Raw genomic sequence first — 18,898 nt, 5'->3', positions numbered from 1 at the left:
TTTTTACATTTATTTTGCTTCTTTGTTTTTGGCCGCGTTGGGTCTCCGTTGCTCGGCCACGGCTTTCTCTAGTTGCAGTGATTGGGGCCTACTCTTCATCGTGGTGGCTTCTTTTGTTGAGGAGCATGGGATCTCAGCGCGCAGGCACCAGTAGTTGTGGCATGAGGGCTCAGTAGCTGTGGCTCACGGGCTCTAGAGCGTAGGCTCAGTGGCTGGGGTGCACGGGCTTAGTTGCACCACAACACGTGGGATCATCCCAGACCAGGGCTTGACCCCGTGTCCCCTGCCTTGGCAGGCAGATTCTTAACCAATGCGCAACCAGGGAAGCCCCCAAAAGTACTATTTTTAAAGTCAACACTGGCATTATTCTGCTGGAATGGGGTGCCCTAGAAAAATGTGTATGTCCACCAAAAGTCACAAAGAAATGTTCGTACCTTTTCAGAATATCCTCAAGTGGAAACAACTGAAATGTCCAACAGTAGAAGAGTATGTAGAGTTAAATTCTTACAAGGAATACACACAGAGACAAAGAAGTACGTGAAAAATAGGGTTAAATTTCATAGACATAATGTTGAGTGAAAGAAGTCAGACCCATGCCCCTCCAGGTCCCCAGCCCCAGTGCATGGCCTGTGATCCAATTTATGTGAAAGTAACAGGCAGAGAGGTTGGGAGGGGTATGTGTGTGATTCCTCTGAGCTCTTGCATGGGAAGAGTCATGAGGAGCCTTTTGTGGTCTGGTAATTTTCCACACCTTAGTTATTCAGGTTGCTCCATCAGTTATTCACGTTGGTGTACACTGGTAATGGTGTGGGAACTGTACACTCTTTGTACTTTATGCATATTATGCCGCATTTTTTAAAAGTTTAATGCCACTTGGTTATTGTTAAAGTGATGTTGACACTTTTTCTTCAGCTTTATCCTGGGCTAGGAGAAAAATTATGTTCAAAGTACTTACTGGGATATTTTTGTTGTCCTCAGATTTTTGGCTTCCCTTCAGGATCAGATGTCTGACTGCTTACTTATGTGTTGCAAGCATGTACCAGTGACCTCTCTTTTTGGTTGTTGTTGTTTGAAGAAATCAAAGGAAGAAAATGGAATTTACCTGGAAGTTGTAGATTTCCTCCCTCAGTTATGACTGGGTGTTTGTGGCAAGCTAGCATTCACCCTGAAAACGACTAAGTCAAGTGTGGATTAAAGGAATTCTGTTTGAAGCCTTTGGAGAAATAGCTAGGACCCACAGGATCAGCTCCAGAGAGAGAGAAGCTCACTGGAATGAACCTAATTCTCTACCTTTTCCCTTAGGCCCGAAGGGCACTTGCGCGAACCCCCGGCTCCCGCGGCTTCTGGGAGCTGAGGAGTCAGCGGGGGCGACCCCTGCACTCGGGGGCATAGCTGTGGATCCGAAGACTCTGCGGTTGATGCGGGAGCCCAAAGGCCGACTGTGGGAGGCTCGGGGGGTCCTCCCTTCGGGGCAGGCTCGGAACCCTAAAACCACGCCCTCTTGGAAGCCGCAGACTCCTTGCCTGAGAGATCTTTGGGCTTCAAGATTCATTCTTCAGTGTGAAAAGTTGGCAACTAGGATAGTGGTGGCAGGACCTACGGATTTCAGGGGTGTGTCACTGAGCCGTAGCACCTGCCGTGTTTCCGTAGCGTAGCGGTTATGACATTTGCCTCCAACGTGAAAGGTCCCCAGTTCAAAACCGGACGGAAACAAACATTCTTCCTTTCCGAAACGTTTACCTACCTTCCCTTTCAAAAAAGCAAAACGGCCGAAAGGCAGAGGCTGAGGCAGCGGGCGCAGCTGCATTTTCCATCCCCAAGGTACAGGCCAGGAGTTCCGTTGCTGCCTGAGAGCCTGCTCAGCGCTAGGAGCCAGCCCTCCTTTCTCCGCTCTGAGTCACTGCGGAGTCCAGGCCACAGCCAGCTGACCCAAGTGTGCAAAGGACAAGGCTGACTTCGGCTCATTTTTACATCCGGAAATCCCCTCACCTCCTAAGCAGGCGCCTAAATCTCTTGCACATGTTCACGCGAGTTATGTCTCTGGAAACCAAGGAGTTCATCCCTGGCTTGGCTTCACACAAGTTCATCCCTTCACACTTGGCTCTCCCCCACCTAGGCACACTTACGCAACAGTTTGATTTGCGTGACGGAACAAAAGAGACCGAACCCAACTGTGCACCGGGGACTCGAGCCAAAGACACGGAAATGAACAATGTCAGGCTCCCCTAACTGAGCTGGTCGCGGAGGGGAAGGAGCCCGTACCGGTGCCGTTAACCAGGAGAGCCCCCAGAGCCACGGCAGACATCAGGAAGTGGACGGATCCGCCCATCACCTGCTGACATCCCAGTCGGCAGCTGACTCAAGAGAAAACCGAGGTTCAGAAAGAGAGCATGACCTTGGCTCGCAGCACACAGCACTGAAGCTAGACCAGGACGGACCTTGTGTCCTGTCTCAGAGCCCACAGCGTCGCCCAGGACTGCAGATGTGCAGGGTGATGAGCAGCCGGGCAAGGGCTGGGAGCCTTGCACAGCTGCATTCAGCCCTGGGCTTCTGGGAAATCTCCGTTCCTGCTCTCCGGGTCTCTGAAGTGTAATCTTTACTTCTTTTACAATTTTCATCTGGAGACGCTAAGTCGAGGTTCCTCCATGGTTCCCTGGTGGTCTAGTGGCTAGGATTCGGCGCTTTCACCGCTGCGGCCCGGGTTCGATTCCCGGTCAGGGAAGCCTTTCCCCCCCCCCCCCCACCACCTTTTTTTTCCCCTTCAGCATCTCCACTGGCAGGAGTCTTCCTCTTCCTGCCCCGACCAGAGCTGTGTTTTACTTCAAGGTTCAGATGCAGAAGAGCTTCTGCACTGAGTCCCCAAATGCCGGTGAGTCCCGGCCTCAGGGTCCTTGACATCGCGCAGGCTGGAGGAGGTGAGATGTAATGAACAGCCTGGGCTGGCCAGCTCTCGCCTCGGCTCCTTTCTCCCTGCATGTTACAAACCCGAAGACTTATTTACAGAGTTTTCATCCCAAGAGCATCGGGGACTCGAGTTCATTGAAAACCAAAACGAAAACCCTTTGAAACATACAAAAAAGTTGCAAGAGTAATAACATCGTATATTCTATACGTAAGTGCACAGTAAACACTTTCCCACGTTGGGTTTCTCACTCTCTCTCCGTATATGAGAATGGCGACACCACTTGAGAGTTCCTTGCAGACATCTCCACTCAAGATTGCTCCTTTCGTTTGGCATGTCTCTCAAAGCCAGCTTCTGTGGGACTTGTCCTCCGAGACCAGGGGAAGCCTTTGTCCTCGCGGGGACGCCCCCTTGCCCTTTCAGGAACCTGAAATCCGTTCCCTTCAGGCTGTAGAGAAGCTTCAGGAGGAGTTTTATTCAGCTCCCCCCGAAGTGCAAGCCAGGCACGTTCTGTGCTAGTAGGAATCCCCCCGGACCGGCTGCCCTCCGGTCTCCTCCCGGTTGCCTTGGCGGGCAGTGGGGTCTTGGGTCAGCCTGAGCGCTGGAACCGCCTACCTCGGGAAAGGCCCTTCGGGGAAGTGCAGCTGCCCCTTGGCTGTTGCCTGGATCTGTGTGCCCTGCAGGGAGCGTAAAGGGTTCTGACAGGACACAAAGGTGACGAATCCTTCCCTGTAGTGAGTGGGAGGGTGAGAGGAGCAGATGGGAAATGAATGCGTCAAAGGCAGGGGGAGTATTCTCAAGTGCTTGTCACAATTGTCTGCAAGGGTGGCTGCCCTGTGATAATAGTGCTTAGTGTTGTCTTTTCCTGACCTTGACCCAGTCTCAGGTCCAGTGTGATTAACTGCTCTAAACCGTCCGTTCTTCCGAGGCTTTGGAACGGGTACCATTTTCCTGCTAGAAAGGCGGCACATCCTGGGTATTCGTAAGTGTCTACTCCATAGAGCGTCCAGAAGAGTCACGTGCTGCTGTCTCTGTGGCGCAGTGGGTTAGCGCGTTCGGCTGTTAATCGGAAGGGTTTTGGTTCGAGCCCACCCAGGGACGGTGGGAGAGGTTTTAGAACCCATTCAGCGTTTTCCGTGTTGATTACCATTCCCGGTGTTCCATGCTGATTATTACCTGTACATCTGCTCCCACAAAGTTTACCGAACTGCGTTCGGGGTCCTGTCCACCTCACGACTGCTGCCAGTCTTGGGCCACACTCCCCTTCCCAGCTCTATTGTCTGTCGTCTCTATTGGACTCTATACTTGCCTAACTTAGGGCCTCCTGAAAGAGATCCAGGAATCCACGGTCTGGTGGGATAGTCTTTATTCGGCCAAGTCTATAGACTGGGACAAGAAAGTCATATTGTATGTGTCTTAAGCTTTTCATGTGTGAACGTTAGTAGTTGTTCTATGAATGATGTTAGCGGTGAGCTCATCATCATAACTCTCCTCTGCATTGTTTCTGATAAAGGCCTTTCTTCCATGGTTGTGTATTACTTGGTTTCATGGTTTCACGATGACGACTATGCTGCAGCCATCATTATCGTACACACACCTCTGACCACTCCTGCGGGTGTTTCCATAGCGTAGGGGACTGGAAGTGCAAGTGCTACCTTTAGTGTTTCTATGCTTCTAATGTTGGTAAATCCTTCAGATTTTCCTCCCACAGAAGTAGGACTGAAGCATATTCCATTTTATTTTCCGGTCTTTCAATGTCCCTTTCTTCATTTACTCGCCAACACAGCAATCTTTGTATACATCTCTCTATGATAGTCTAACTAATAAAGGGAGCAGTGCCCTCCCGACATAACTAAGGGGAAGGACAACAGAGGGACATTGTGGGCATTACACAGAGATATTCTATTGCATATGTTCGAAAGCTCAACATTCAATATTTTAAAAATCCTCCAAGAACTGTAATTGTTTTCTCTGCTGACCTAGGCAACAGGGTCCAGAGAAGACTGCCCAGAATGACCTCTTTGATAACGTCCTGCCAAGCAACTTATCCCAAGAGAAGAATGTCGCTGATCCCAGAGGTTTTTTCCTTCTCCCCTTTTCTCTTTTATTTATAAATTTTGCTTATACTTTTAATTTGATGAAAACAATCTAATGCCTGTCCTTCCTCGTATCAAAAGGGGAATAAGTGTTTCTATGTTATTCCTTGTCAGTTTTTTGGCTGTGACTGTAAAAGTTATCCCATCTAAGACACATCGTGGGAGCCAACAGAATCCTGCCCCCCTACAGGTTCCTGCTTCAGTCCTGGACCCTTAGAGTTATTAGCTCACGTTTGCTCTGTTCTGTTAAATCTCATGTGCAGAAATTGAGTATTTTGGCTTTTTCATACTGTGTGGTTACTGGACAAGGATTTTTTTTTTCTCTCTCTCTCTCCCTCTCATTTGTGCATCACTAATTTCTCCTCTCAGTGCGGGATTCTGGTTTTAATTTTAGGAAGTGAACTTCTGGGGATAATCCCTGTTGGTTGGTGGTTGACAGGGATCTATTCCCTGTTAGGTAGAAGATGACAGCTAATCTGGACCATGAGTCTTTCTTGTCTGATGCTTGTCCTGAGGATTCTAGTGTTTCCTGGTATGTGACACTGCAGCAGTGAGAAGCTGTCCACCTCTTGCCTTTCCTCTATTTGGTAAAAACCGCATGGGCCAAGGCAATCCTTGTCAATAACTGCAAAAGTGTAGGAGCTACAATAAGGATAATCTTAATATGCAATGGTTCCCTCATATGGAGCTCCACATTAATAAAGGGGAGTAATACAGGAAGAATATAGAATTTTTAGGATGGAATACGCAGCTTTCTTTCATTGGTATACTCAAGTCTCTGAATAACCGAAAAAATTCAAACAAATGGCCTTTAGGGATTACTTAAATCAGACTACAGAAAGCAGAGGAAAGACATTTATATCATTACAAACAAGCAGCAAAGTCAGCAACATGAGCACTTGTGACAAGCCTACAAGTCAAGATTTAAACCTTCCAGAAATGTAAGCCAGTTCAGTCCTTAGTACAGATGGATGAGGAGCAATGACGTCATGCACAGATACATGCCCTGGAGACTCAAAAGCACATCACAGAAGTACTCCGATTTTCATTAATGAGTTTCCTTCAAGGACCTAATGTGGCTGACTTATTTCATTTTGTTTCCCTCACTGTCAATTGCTGTTAATCCATACCGTTGCCTCTGCTTTCACGTTAAATAATGCCCACTAGTTTGATGAATTTTTCTCCCTTTGAGTATATTTTCTGAGAAACAAAACCATATACTTTCTCTTCCTTGGGAGACAATGGACAAATCAGGCCTCTGAAAATTTAAATGAATTAAAAATTAATTCCCCAATTAATTTCAGAATAGTAATAATCGCTTACATAAATTTAAAATAAGAAAATTAAGAATTACAGGGGAAAACGCTTTACTACGTATGCTTTCAATGTGGTACTTATATAAGGAAAAATTTTGTTGTTGAATCGGTGACAAGGAACAATAACAGATTTAGCTGTAGATTAAATTAATGGTCTTGATTACTTGGAACAACAGTGAGAAACGAAATGAAATTGATTACAAAGATGACCCTTAATACTTTTAAGCAATTTAAATAATTTATACATTTTATATATAATGACATTTAGAATGTTTATGTCATGTGTTGTGTTTTTATCGAGGTTACTCACAAAACTTAGATTGGTTTAATAATTTTGGCCTAAAAATGACTATATATATATTTTCAGATTATCTTATAATGTATAAAATAATGGTGGTATAATATTCTAGTATGTAAGTCTTGGCTTTATTTTGGTTTGAACATCTGAGTTAAGTTGGACTTCCTAAATCTCCTATACTGGTTGTACCGGTTAAATAAGCAAACATATTCAGTAAGATTCCAACGTCTAATCATTTAAATTTATCTGTTGAAGTATATTAAATATACTAGTCAAGTACACTAAATACACTAATATCTTTAAATAGGAATGAATACTTGTAATTCTAGAAACCAGACGACTCCATTATGCCACTTACAATTTCTGGTAAATGTTTTTAGGTGTCATCTGATATGTGATTCCATATATACGAATATATGATTCCAACATTCTCATGTTCCATCATGTGTCAGCTTAAATTACAAGTTCAAGAGTTAACTTTAATCCTTTGACTAACATTAAATTGATTTAATTAACGAATCATCTTTGGTTGCCTGCAAATTCTCTCTGTCTTTGTCCTTCCAGTTTGCCCTAATTTCCTTATAGGCTGGCTCACAACAGCACTTGCGTTGGGGAATACTGTTGCTTTTTGGGTTCACATATATTTCTATATTTTGTAGGTTTGCGGCTGGTGCTGTGGCTATTCTTATGTGTTCCCTTGACGAAAGATCAGTAGAGTGGCTTGTGTTTTCACTGCTCTGACACGGCAGAATCATAACCTTAATGCTGCGCACTGCACAGCTTCTGAAACCTTCTCAAAGCGCCTCCTTGCTTCTTGTTACACATTCATTTTTTGCATGGCACTTGCTTTTTATCACAGCAAGCACCAAAATCCAGCTTTGCAAAGAAATGATATCATTGAAAAGATTGTAGAATACTCTAATATTGGCAGATTTTCCTATGTAAATTACACCTCAATAAAGCTTACTTTTAACAAAAAAGGACAAACAAAACCAAATGTTGACAGGGTGGAGAGCACTGGAAATTCTTATTCATTTCTGGAAAGGGTATAAAAAAGTTCAACAGGTTGGAAAAATATTTGACAGCATCAACTGAGTGTCATCCATACACAGTTATATGCTGTGACTCAGAAATCATACTTTTAGCTGTGCTACACCTTTGACCTGTGCTCTCCAATATGATAGGTACAAGCCACATATGGCTATTGAACACTTGAAAGTTGCTAGGGCCACAGGTTGTAGTGATAATAGTTTGATGTAGTAAGTCTCCTAAAGCATTAAAATAGATTAAACTAGAAAATTCAAAATTCCTTGTGACAGGTTTGAAAACTAATAAAGGGAAACGTCACTAAAATGAAGTCAGGAGACCAGAAGTGGGAGCTCTCACGGGGTACCACTCAAGTTCAAAGACAGGAAGTATCGTCAATTACAGACCCAAACAGAAGAAGCATCAATAGGAAAGAATCATCGATTACAGGCCCCAACAGAAAAACATGTACGTTGCATCTCCTGCAAGAAATCAGCAACTTGGCAATGAGAAACCACTGCCAATCACCCTGAACTTTCACTTTTCTCCAATGGGCTTGGGTTCACGACAACCTCCCTCAGCTTCCTCCTCTTTCTCTCTAAGTAAGGTTCCTTCCTGTCCTTTGTTTGTGGGACTTGCCTATGGCTTTTGCTATAGCTTGCTTGTCCTGAATTGCAATTCTTCCGCTATTCCTGAATAAACCCTTTTTGCTGGAAAAAAACAAACAAAAAAACCCCCTCCCAACTTTTATAGATTTTTATATCTGTAAATTTTTTACATTTAATTTGCTTATTTGTTTTTGGCTGCATTCGGTCTCCGTTGCTGGGCGAGGGCTTTCTCTACGTGCAGTGATTGGGGCCTACTCTTCATCGTGGTGGCTTCTCTTGTTGCGGAGCACGGGCTCTCTGCGCGCAGGCGTCAGTAGTTGTGGCATGAGGGCTCAGTCGTTCTGCTTCACGGGCTCGAGAGCGTAGGCTCAGTAGCTGCGGTACACGGGCTTAGTTGCTCCACAACACGTGGGATCTTCCCGGACCAGGGCTCGACCCCGTGTCCCCTGCCTTGGCAGGCGGATTCTTAACCAATGCGCAACCAGGGAAGCCCCCAAAAGTATTATTTTTAAAGTCAACACTGGCATTATTCTGCTGGAATGCGGTGCCTTAGAAAAATGTGTATGTCCACCAAAAGTCACAAAGAAATGTTCGTACCTTTTCAGAACATCCTCAAGTGGAAACAACTGAAATGTCCAACAGTAGAAAAGTATGTAGAGTTATATTCTTACAAGGACTACACAGAGAGACAAAGAAGTACGTGAAAAATAGGGTTAAATTTCATAGACATAATGTTGAGTGAAAGAAGTCAGACCCATGCCCCTCCAGGCCCCCAAACCCAGTGCATGCCCTGTGATCCAATTTATGTGAAAGTAACAGGCAGAGAGGTTGGGAGGGGTATGTGTGTGATTCCTCTGAGCTCTTGCAATGGGAAGAGTCATGAGGAAGCCTTCTGTGGTCTGGTAATTTTCCATACCTTAGTTATTCAGGTTGCTCCATCAGTGATGCACGTTGGTGTACACTGGTAATGGTGTGGGAACTGTACACTCTTTGTACTTTATGCATATTATGCCTCAGTTTTTAAAAGTTTAATGCCACTTGGTTATTGTTAAAGTGATGTTGATACTTTTTCTTCGGCTTTGTCCTGGGCTAGGAGGAAAAGTAAGTTCAAAGTACTTACTGGGATATATTTGTTGTCCTCAGATTTTTGGCTTCCCTTCAGTATCGGATGTCTGACTACTTACTTATATGTTGCTCACAACCATGACCCTAAGCTGACATTCCACTGTTCATACTGCGGCAAAGAGAGAAGCAAGTGTTCATGATCAAATCTTGCTCTGTTAAGAATCAATATGAGTCAAGGAAGGGGGAGGGTATATGAAATTGAGAAATTCTGATGAGGAAAGTAGTTCAATTAGGCTTAAGTAACTCAGAGGTGTCAAATGGAGGACACTGGCAGGTCGTACACAAAGAAAAGCGGCCACATTCACTTCACCACTAAACTCTGAAGAATTTTTGGAGCAGCCACACATAGCCAAAAGCGTTTACCTGATTAGTTCGGAACGTCACTAGATTAACCCGTCCAGACTAGGTGTTTGATGGCTTTCCGCTATCTGTTCCTCAAGGAAAGGGAAAACTCCCCTTTCTCAGGCTTTGTGTGTGTGTGTATGTGTGTGTGTGTGTGTGTGTGTGTGTGTGTGTTTCCTCTCTTCTCACTTCTGGCTCTTTTATAAATACTGTCTTTTTTCATGACAACATCCTAATAACTGTTTCCCATTTTTATTAGGAACCATGTGAACTAACTCATTCAAAGTCTCTTTACTACTTGAAGTAAGTCAGAAAGAGGAAAACAAATATCGTATATTAACGCATATATGTGGAACCTCGAAAAATGGTTCCGATGCACCGGTTTGCAGGGCAGAAAGAGAGACACAGCTGTAGAGAACAAACATATGGACACCAACGCGGGGAAAGTGGCAAAGGGGTTCGTGGTGGTGGGGTGAATTGGGAGATTGGGATTGACATATATACACTAATATGTATAAAATTACTAATAAGCACCTGCTGTATAAAAAATAAACCAACTTCAAAAATAATCTCTTTACTACTAATGTTGAAGTATGATTTTCATATTCACCTCTGTATACACTATATTGGGAGCTTTGAAATGTATTCTTGGGTGGAGACTGCCATGGAAAGGGAAAGTTTAGGCCTTCAATTGTTGGAAGATAGGTCCTTCTTAGTCTTTCAATAGTTTCCAGTTAGTATGTGTTTAACAAGCTCATCGTCATTCTCTCTGCGTGTAACGTCGTGGCTTCTCCAAAGGCCCTGTTTACTCTTTCTCCTCCTCTTCTTCTTCATTTCATTAATTAGTTTGGGGAGTTTTGTAGGCCTACCTTGCAATCTTCTTTTCCTTTTGAAATCTTGGAGGTTGAACAAGGAAGGGATGCAAATCTCAGTGAAGTTTTCTCAGTTACCCGTGAGCATGGTGGCCAAGGGGAAGGGCTCTGGAGGCAAAGTGCCTGGGTCTGAGTGCTGGCTCTCACTGTCACGGGGGTGAGACCCTGAAAAGGTTAGCTCAGCTTTTCAGTGCCTCGGTATTCTCATCTGCAATAAGGGGTGGTAAAGTCCTACACTATCTTCCAGGGTTTTTATGTGGACTTAGTAAGTTATTCCACAGTAAACCACCGAGGAACAGTGCTGGTCACTCAGTAAAGCTCGAGAAAGCTGCTATTATCCTCATTAGGAAGTCTTTTATTTCCCCTTCTAACTACCACTGCTGACCTTCAACATTCCCCAGAACAAATTTCGATTGTTTAAATGTTTAGCTGACCTCTTCTCCCTCATATGAGTGACCTGCCTCTGGAAAACTGGTTGGTTTGGATGGTCATCTAACTGGTGATCTAAAGGCAGTGGGGCACTGCATCCAGCTTCATCAGATTCTTGGACCCTGGGCAGGCATGACGATTGTTTAGCTCATGGTAGACAATCTCTTGCACATGTTTCTATAGCAAGAGCTATTCACAGATAGTCAGACATACCTTTAGTATTATAAGAAAAGTGCGAGTATGTACCAGTGACATGTCTCTTTGGTTGTTGTTGTTTGAAGAAATCAAAGGAAGAAAATAGAATTTACCTGGAAGTTGTAGATTTCCTCCTTCAGTTATGATGGGGTGTTTGTAGCAAGCTGGCCTTCACGCTTAAAACGACTAAGTCAAGTGTGGATTAAAGGAATTCTGTTTGAAGGCCTTGGAGAAATGCAGCTAGGACCCACAGGATCAGCTCCAGAGAGAGAGAAGCTCACTGGAATGAACCTAATTCTCTACCTTTTCCCCTTAGGCCCAAAGGGCACTTGCGCGAACCCTCGGCTCCCGCGGCTTCTGGGAGCTGAGGAGTCAGCGGGGCCGGCCCCTGCCCTCGGGGGCATAGCTGTGGATCCGAGGACTCTGCGGTCCGTGCGGGAGCCCAAAGGCCGACTGTGGGAGGCTCGGGGGGTCCTCCCTTCGGGGCAGGCTCGGAACCCTAAAACCAGGGCCTCTTGGAAGCCGCAGACTCCTTGCCTGAGAGGTCTTGGGGTGTCAAGGTTCATTCTTCAGTTTAAAAAGTTGGCCACTAGGATAGTGGTGGCAGGACCTACGGATTTCAGGGGTGTGTCACTAAGCTGTAGCACCTGCCGTGTTTCCGTAGTGTAGCGGTTATCACGTTCGCCTCACACGCGAAAGGTCCCCGGTTCGAAACCGGGCGGAAACAAACATTCTTCCTTTCTGAAACTTTTACCTTCTCTTTCAAAAAAGCAAAACGGCCGAAAGGCAGGGGCTGAGGCAGCGGGCGCAGCTGCATTTTCCATCCCCAAGGTACAGGCCAGGAGTTCCGTTGCTGCCTGAGAGCCTGCTCAGCGCTAGGAGCCAGCCCTCCTTTCTCCGCTCTGAGTCACTGCGGAGTCCAGGTCACAGCCAGCTGACCCAAGTGTGCAAAGGACAAGGCTGACTTCGGCTCATTTTTACATCCGGAAATCCCCTCACCTCCTAAGCAGGCGCCTAAATCTCTTGCACATGTTCACGCGAGTTATGTCTCTGGAAACCAAGGAGTTCATCCCTGGCTTGGCTTCACACAAGTTCATCCCTTCACACTTGGCTCTCCCCCACCTCGGCACACTTACGCAACAGTTTGATTTGCGTGACGGAACAAAAGAGACCGAACCCAGCTGTGCACCGGGGACTCGAGCCAAAGACACGGAAATGAAAAATGTCAGGCTCCCCTAACTGAGCTGGTCGCGGAGGGGAAGGAGCCCGTACCGGTGCCGTTAACCAGGAGAGCCCCCAGAGCCACGGCAGACATCAGGAAGTGGACGGATCCCCCCATCACCTGCTGACATCCCAGTCGGCAGCTGACTCAAGAGAAAACCGAGGTTCAGAAAGAGAGCGTGACCTTGGCTCGCAGCACACAGCACTGAAGCTAGACCAGGACGGACCTTGTGTCCTGTCTCAGAGCCCACAGCGTCGCCCAGGACTGCAGATGTGCAGGGTGATGAGCAGCCGGGCAAGGGCTGGGAGCCTTGCACAGCTGCATTCAGCCCTGGGCTTCTGGGAAATCTCCGTTCCTGCTCTCCGGGTCTCTGAAGTGTAATCTTTACTTCTTTTACAATTTTCATCTGGAGACGCTAAGTCGAGGTTCCTCCATGGTTCCCTGGTGGTCTAGTGGCTAGGATTCGGCGCTTTCACCGCTGCGGCCCGGGTTCGATTCCCGGTCAGGGAAGCCTTCCCCCCCCCCCCCCACCACCTTTTCTTTCCCCTTCAGCATCTCCACTGGCAGGAGTCTTCCTCTTCCTGCCCCGACCAGAGCTGTGTTTTACTTCAAGGTTCAGATGCAGAAGAGCTTCTGCACTGAGTCCCCAAATGCCGGTGAGTCCCGGCCTCAGGGTCCTTGACATCGCGCAGGCTGGAGGAGGTGAGATGTAATGAACAGCCTGGGCTGGCCAGCTCTCGCCTCGGCTCCTTTCTCCCTGCATGTTACAAACCCGAAGACTTATTTACAGAGTTTTCATCCCAAGAGCATCGGGGACTCGAGTTCATTGAAAACCAAAACGAAAACCCTTTGAAACATACAAAAAAGTTGCAAGAGTAATAACATCGTATATTCTATACGTAAGTGCACAGTAAACACTTTCCCACGTTGGGTTTCTCACTCTCTCTCCGTATATAAGAATGGCGACACCACTTGAGAGTTCCTTGCAGACATCTCCACTCAAGATTGCTCCTTTCGTTTGGCATGTCTCTCAAAGCCAGCTTCTGTGGGACTTGTCCTCCGAGACCAGGGGAAGCCTTTGTCCTCGCGGGGACGCCCCCTTGCCCTTTCAGGAACCTGAAATCCGTTCCCTTCAGGCTGTAGAGAAGCTTCAGGAGGAGTTTTATTCAGCTTCCCCCGAAGTGCAAGCCAGGCACGTTCTGTGCTAGTAGGAATCCCCCCGGACCGGCTGCCCTCCGGTCTCCTCCCGGTTGCCTTGGCGGGCAGTGGGGTCTTGGGTCAGCCTGAGCGCTGGAACCGCCTACCTCGGGAAAGGCCCTTCGGGGAAGTGCAGCTGCCCCTTGGCTGTTGCCTGGATCTCTGTGCCCTGCAGGGAGCGTAAAGGGTTCTGACAGGACACAAAGGTGACGAATCCTTCCCTGTAGTGAGTGGGAGGGTGAGAGGAGCAGATGGGAAATGAATGCGTCAAAGGCAGGGGGAGTATTCTCAAGTGCTTGTCACAATTGTCTGCAAGGGTGGCTGCCCTGTGATAATAGTGCTTAGTGTTGTCTTTTCCTGACCTTGACCCAGTCTCAGGTCCAGTGTGATTAACTGCTCTAAACCGTCCGTTCTTCCGAGGCTTTGGAACGGGTACCATTTTCCTGCTAGAAAGGCGGCACATCCTGGGTATTCGTAAGTGTCTACTCCATAGAGCGTCCAGAAGAGTCACGTGCTGCTGTCTCTGTGGCGCAGTGGGTTAGCGCGTTCGGCTGTTAATCGGAAGGGTTTTGGTTCGAGCCCACCCAGGGACGGTGGGAGAGGTTTTAGAACCCATTCAGCGTTTTCCGTGTTGATTACCATTCCCGGTGTTCCATGCTGATTATTACCTGTACATCTGCTCCCACAAAGTTTACCGAACTGCGTTCGGGGTCCTGTCCACCTCACGACTGCTGCCAGTCTTGGGCCACACTCCCCTTCCCAGCTCTATTGTCTGTCGTCTCTATTGGACTCTATACTTGCCTAACTTAGGGCCTCCTGAAAGAGATCCAGGAATCCACGGTCTGGTGGGATAGTCTTTATTCGGCCAAGTCTATAGACTGGGACAAGAAAGTCATATTGTATGTGTCTTAAGCTTTTCATGTGTGAACGTTAGTAGTTGTTCTATGAATGATGTTAGCGGTGAGCTCATCATCATAACTCTCCTCTGCATTGTTTCTGATAAAGGCCTTTCTTCCATGGTTGTGTATTACTTGGTTTCATGGTTTCACGATGACGAATATGCTGCAGCCATCATTATCGTACACACACCTCTGACCACTCCTGCGGGTGTTTGCATAGCGTAGGGGACTGGAAGTGCAAGTGCTACCTTTAGTGTTTCTATGCTTCTAATGTTGGTAAATCCTTCAGATTTTCCTCCCACAGAAGTAGGACTGAAGCATATTCCATTTTATTTTCCGGTCTTTCAATGTCCCTTTCTTCATTTACTCGCCAACACAGCAATCTTTGTATACATCTCTCTATGATAGTCTAACTAATAAAGGGAGCAGTGCCCTCCCGACATAACTAAGGGGAAGGACAACAGAGGGACATTGTGGGCATTCAACAGAGATATTCTATTGCATATGTTCGAAAGCTCAACATTCAATATTTTAAAAATCCTCCAAGAACTGTAATTGTTTTCTCTGCTGACCTAGGCAACAGGGTCCAGAGAAGACTGCCCAGAATGACCTCTTTGATAACGTCCTGCCAAGCAACTTATCCCAAGAGAAGAATGTCGCTGATCCCAGAGGTTTTTTCCTTCTCCCCTTTTCTCTTTTATTTATAAATTTTGCTTATACTTTTAATTTGATGAAAACAATCTAATGCCTGTCCTTCCTCGTATCAAAAGGGGAATAAGTGTTTCTATGTTATTCCTTGTCAGTTTTTTGGCTGTGACTGTAAAAGTTATCCCATCTAAGACACATCGTGGGAGCCAACAGAATCCTGCCCCCCTACAGGTTCCTGCTTCAGTCCTGGACCCTTAGAGTTATTAGCTCACGTTTGCTCTGTTCTGTTAAATCTCATGTGCAGAAATTGAGTATTTTGGCTTTTTCATACTGTGTGGTTACTGGACAAGGATTTTTTTTTTCTCTCTCTCTCTCCCTCTCATTTGTGCATCACTAATTTCTCCTCTCAGTGCGGGATTCTGGTTTTAATTTTAGGAAGTGAACTTCTGGGGATAATCCCTGTTGGTTGGTGGTTGACAGGGATCTATTCCCTGTTAGGTAGAAGATGACAGCTAATCTGGACCATGAGTCTTTCTTGTCTGATGCTTGTCCTGAGGATTCTAGTGTTTCCTGGTATGTGACACTGCAGCAGTGAGAAGCTGTCCACCTCTTGCCTTTCCTCTATTTGGTAAAAACCGCATGGGCCAAGGCAATCCTTGTCAATAACTGCAAAAGTGTAGGAGCTACAATAAGGATAATCTTAATATGCAATGGTTCCCTCATATGGAGCTCCACATTAATAAAGGGGAGTAATACAGGAAGAATATAGAATTTTTAGGATGGAATACGCAGCTTTCTTTCATTGGTATACTCAAGTCTCTGAATAACCGAAAAAATTCAAACAAATGTCCTTTAGGGATTACTTAAATCAGACTACAGAAAGCAGAGGAAAGACATTTATATCATTACAAACAAGCAACAAAGTCAGCAACATGAGCACTTGTGACAAGCCTACAAGTCAAGATTTAAACCTTCCAGAAATGTAAGCCAGTTCAGTCCTTAGTACAGATGGATGAGGAGCAATGACGTCATGCACAGATACATGCCCTGGAGACTCAAAAGCACATCACAGAAGTACTCCGATTTTCATTAATGAGTTTCCTTCAAGGACCTAATGTGGCTGACTTATTTCATTTTGTTTCCCTCACTGTCAATTGCTGTTAATCCATACCGTTGCCTCTGCTTTCACGTTAAATAATGCCCACTAGTTTGATGAATTTTTCTCCCTTTGAGTATATTTTCTGAGAAACAAAACCATATACTTTCTCTTCCTTGGGAGACAATGGACAAATCAGGCCTCTGAAAATTTAAATGAATTAAAAATTAATTCCCCAATTAATTTCAGAATAGTAATAATCGCTTACATAAATTTAAAATAAGAAAATTAAGAATTACAGGGGAAAACGCTTTACTACGTATGCTTTCAATGTGGTACTTATATAAGGAAAAATTTTGTTGTTGAATCGGTGACAAGGAACAATAACAGATTTAGCTGTAGATTAAATTAATGGTCTTGATTACTTGGAACAACAGTGAGAAACGAAATGAAATTGATTACAAAGATGACCCTTAATACTTTTAAGCAATTTAAATAATTTATACATTTTATAGATAATGACATTTAGAATGTTTATGTCATGTGTTGTGTTTTTATCGAGGTTACTCACAAAACTTAGATTGGTTTAATAATTTTGGCCTAAAAATGACTATATATATATTTTCAGATTATCTTATAATGTATAAAATAATGGTGGTATAATATTCTAGTATGTAAGTCTTGGCTTTATTTTGGTTTGAACATCTGAGTTAGGTTGGACTTCCTAAATCTCCTATACTGGTTGTACCGGTTAAATAAGCAAACATATTCAGTAAGATTCCAACGTCTAATCATTTAAATTTATCTGTTGAAGTATATTAAATATACTAGTCAAGTACACTAAATACACTAATATCTTTAAATAGGAATGAATACTTGTAATTCTAGAAACCAGACGACTCCATTATGCCACTTACAATTTCTGGTAAATGTTTTTAGGTGTCATCTGATATGTGATTCCATATATACGAATATATGATTCCAACATTCTCATGTTCCATCATGTGTCAGCTTAAATTACAAGTTCAAGAGTTAACTTTAATCCTTTGACTAACATTAAATTGATTTAATTAACGAATCATCTTTGGTTGCCTGCAAATTCTCTCTGTCTTTGTCCTTCCAGTTTGCCCTAATTTCCTTATAGGCTGGCTCACAACAGCACTTGCGTTGGGGAATACTGTTGCTTTTTGGGTTCACATATATTTCTATATTTTGTAGGTTTGCGGCTGGTGCTGTGGCTATTCTTATGTGTTCCCTTGACGAAAGATCAGTAGAGTGGCTTGTGTTTTCACTGCTCTGACACGGCAGAATCATAACCTTAATGCTGCGCACTGCACAGCTTCTGAAACCTTCTCAAAGCGCCTCCTTGCTTCTTGTTACACATTCATTTTTTGCATGGCACTTGCTTTTTATCACAGCAAGCACCAAAATCCAGCTTTGCAAAGAAATGATATCATTGAAAAGATTGTAGAATACTCTAATATTGGCAGATTTTCCTATGTAAATTACACCTCAATAAAGCTTACTTTTAACAAAAAAGGACAAACAAAACCAAATGTTGACAGGGTGGAGAGCACTGGAAATTCTTATTCATTTCTGGAAAGGGTATAAAAAAGTTCAACAGGTTGGAAAAATATTTGACAGCATCAACTGAGTGTCATCCATACACAGTTATATGCTGTGACTCAGAAATCATACTTTTAGCTGTGCTACACCTTTGACCTGTGCTCTCCAATATGATAGGTACAAGCCACATATGGCTATTGAACACTTGAAAGTTGCTAGGGCCACAGGTTGTAGTGATAATAGTTTGATGTAGTAAGTCTCCTAAAGCATTAAAATAGATTAAACTAGAAAATTCAAAATTCCTTGTGACAGGTTTGAAAACTAATAAAGGGAAACGTCACTAAAATGAAGTCAGGAGACCAGAAGTGGGAGCTCTCACGGGGTACCACTCAAGTTCAAAGACAGGAAGTATCGTCAATTACAGACCCAAACAGAAGAAGCATCAATAGGAAAGAATCATCGATTACAGGCCCCAACAGAAAAACATGTACGTTGCATCTCCTGCAAGAAATCAGCAACTTGGCAATGAGAAACCACTGCCAATCACCCTGAACTTTCACTTTTCTCCAATGGGCTTGGGTTCACGACAACCTCCCTCAGCTTCCTCCTCTTTCTCTCTAAGTAAGGTTCCTTCCTGTCCTTTGTTTGTGGGACTTGCCTATGGCTTTTGCTATAGCTTGCTTGTCCTGAATTGCAATTCTTCCGCTATTCCTGAATAAACCCTTTTTGCTGGAAAAAAACAAAAAAAAAACCCCCTCCCAACTTTTATAGATTTTTATATCTGTAAATGTTTTACATTTAATTTGCTTATTTGTTTTTGGCTGCATTCGGTCTCCGTTGCTGGGCGAGGGCTTTCTCTACGTGCAGTGATTGGGGCCTACTCTTCATCGTGGTGGCTTCTCTTGTTGCGGAGCACGGGCTCTCTGCGCGCAGGCGTCAGTAGTTGTGGCATGAGGGCTCAGTCGTTCTGCTTCACGGGCTCGAGAGCGTAGGCTCAGTAGCTGCGGTACACGGGCTTAGTTGCTCCACAACACGTGGGATCTTCCCGGACCAGGGCTCGA

At 44.8% G+C, this 18,898-nt stretch overlaps 1 protein-coding gene and 3 non-coding genes across 18 annotated transcripts in view; all 4 read left to right on the top strand.

The window, feature by feature from the left end:
• Positions 1 to 18,143, top strand: part of LOC149750654 (uncharacterized) — a 30,786-nt gene extending 12,643 nt beyond the window's left edge. For 8 of the 15 annotated variants that reach the window (XR_016394044.1, XR_016394035.1, XM_089916451.1 and 5 more), the window contains 3 exons: positions 979 to 3,112; positions 4,886 to 13,330; positions 15,104 to 18,143. Coding sequence is in view for 4 of the 15 variants with exons in the window: in XM_089916430.1 (XP_089772556.1) it covers positions 979 to 1,046 (68 nt within the window). In the remaining 11 variants the exon portion in view is untranslated. The remainder of the gene's footprint in view (positions 1 to 978; positions 3,113 to 4,885; positions 13,331 to 15,103) is intronic. The other 7 variants (XR_016394041.1, XR_016394040.1, XR_016394039.1 and 4 more) reach the window with 3 other exon arrangements.
• Positions 3,930 to 4,003, top strand: TRNAN-GUU (transfer RNA asparagine (anticodon GUU)). The gene has a single exon. It is a non-coding gene; the product is annotated as a tRNA-Asn (tRNA).
• On the top strand, positions 11,864 to 11,936 carry TRNAV-CAC (transfer RNA valine (anticodon CAC)). Its single transcript has one exon. It is a non-coding gene; the product is annotated as a tRNA-Val (tRNA).
• Positions 14,148 to 14,221, top strand: TRNAN-GUU (transfer RNA asparagine (anticodon GUU)). The gene has a single exon. It is a non-coding gene; the product is annotated as a tRNA-Asn (tRNA).
• Positions 18,144 to 18,898: the final 755 nt, after the last annotated feature.

The sequence above is a fragment of the Delphinapterus leucas genome, chromosome 1, assembly GCF_059928025.1.
Source record: "Delphinapterus leucas isolate spDelLeu-1000000601 "Yukka" chromosome 1, BTC_Dleu_Yukka2, whole genome shotgun sequence".
Classification (NCBI taxonomy): Eukaryota; Metazoa; Chordata; class Mammalia; order Artiodactyla; family Monodontidae; genus Delphinapterus; species Delphinapterus leucas.
Note: the sequence above shows the minus strand (reverse complement) of the source record. Positions and strands in the feature narration are given on the sequence as shown.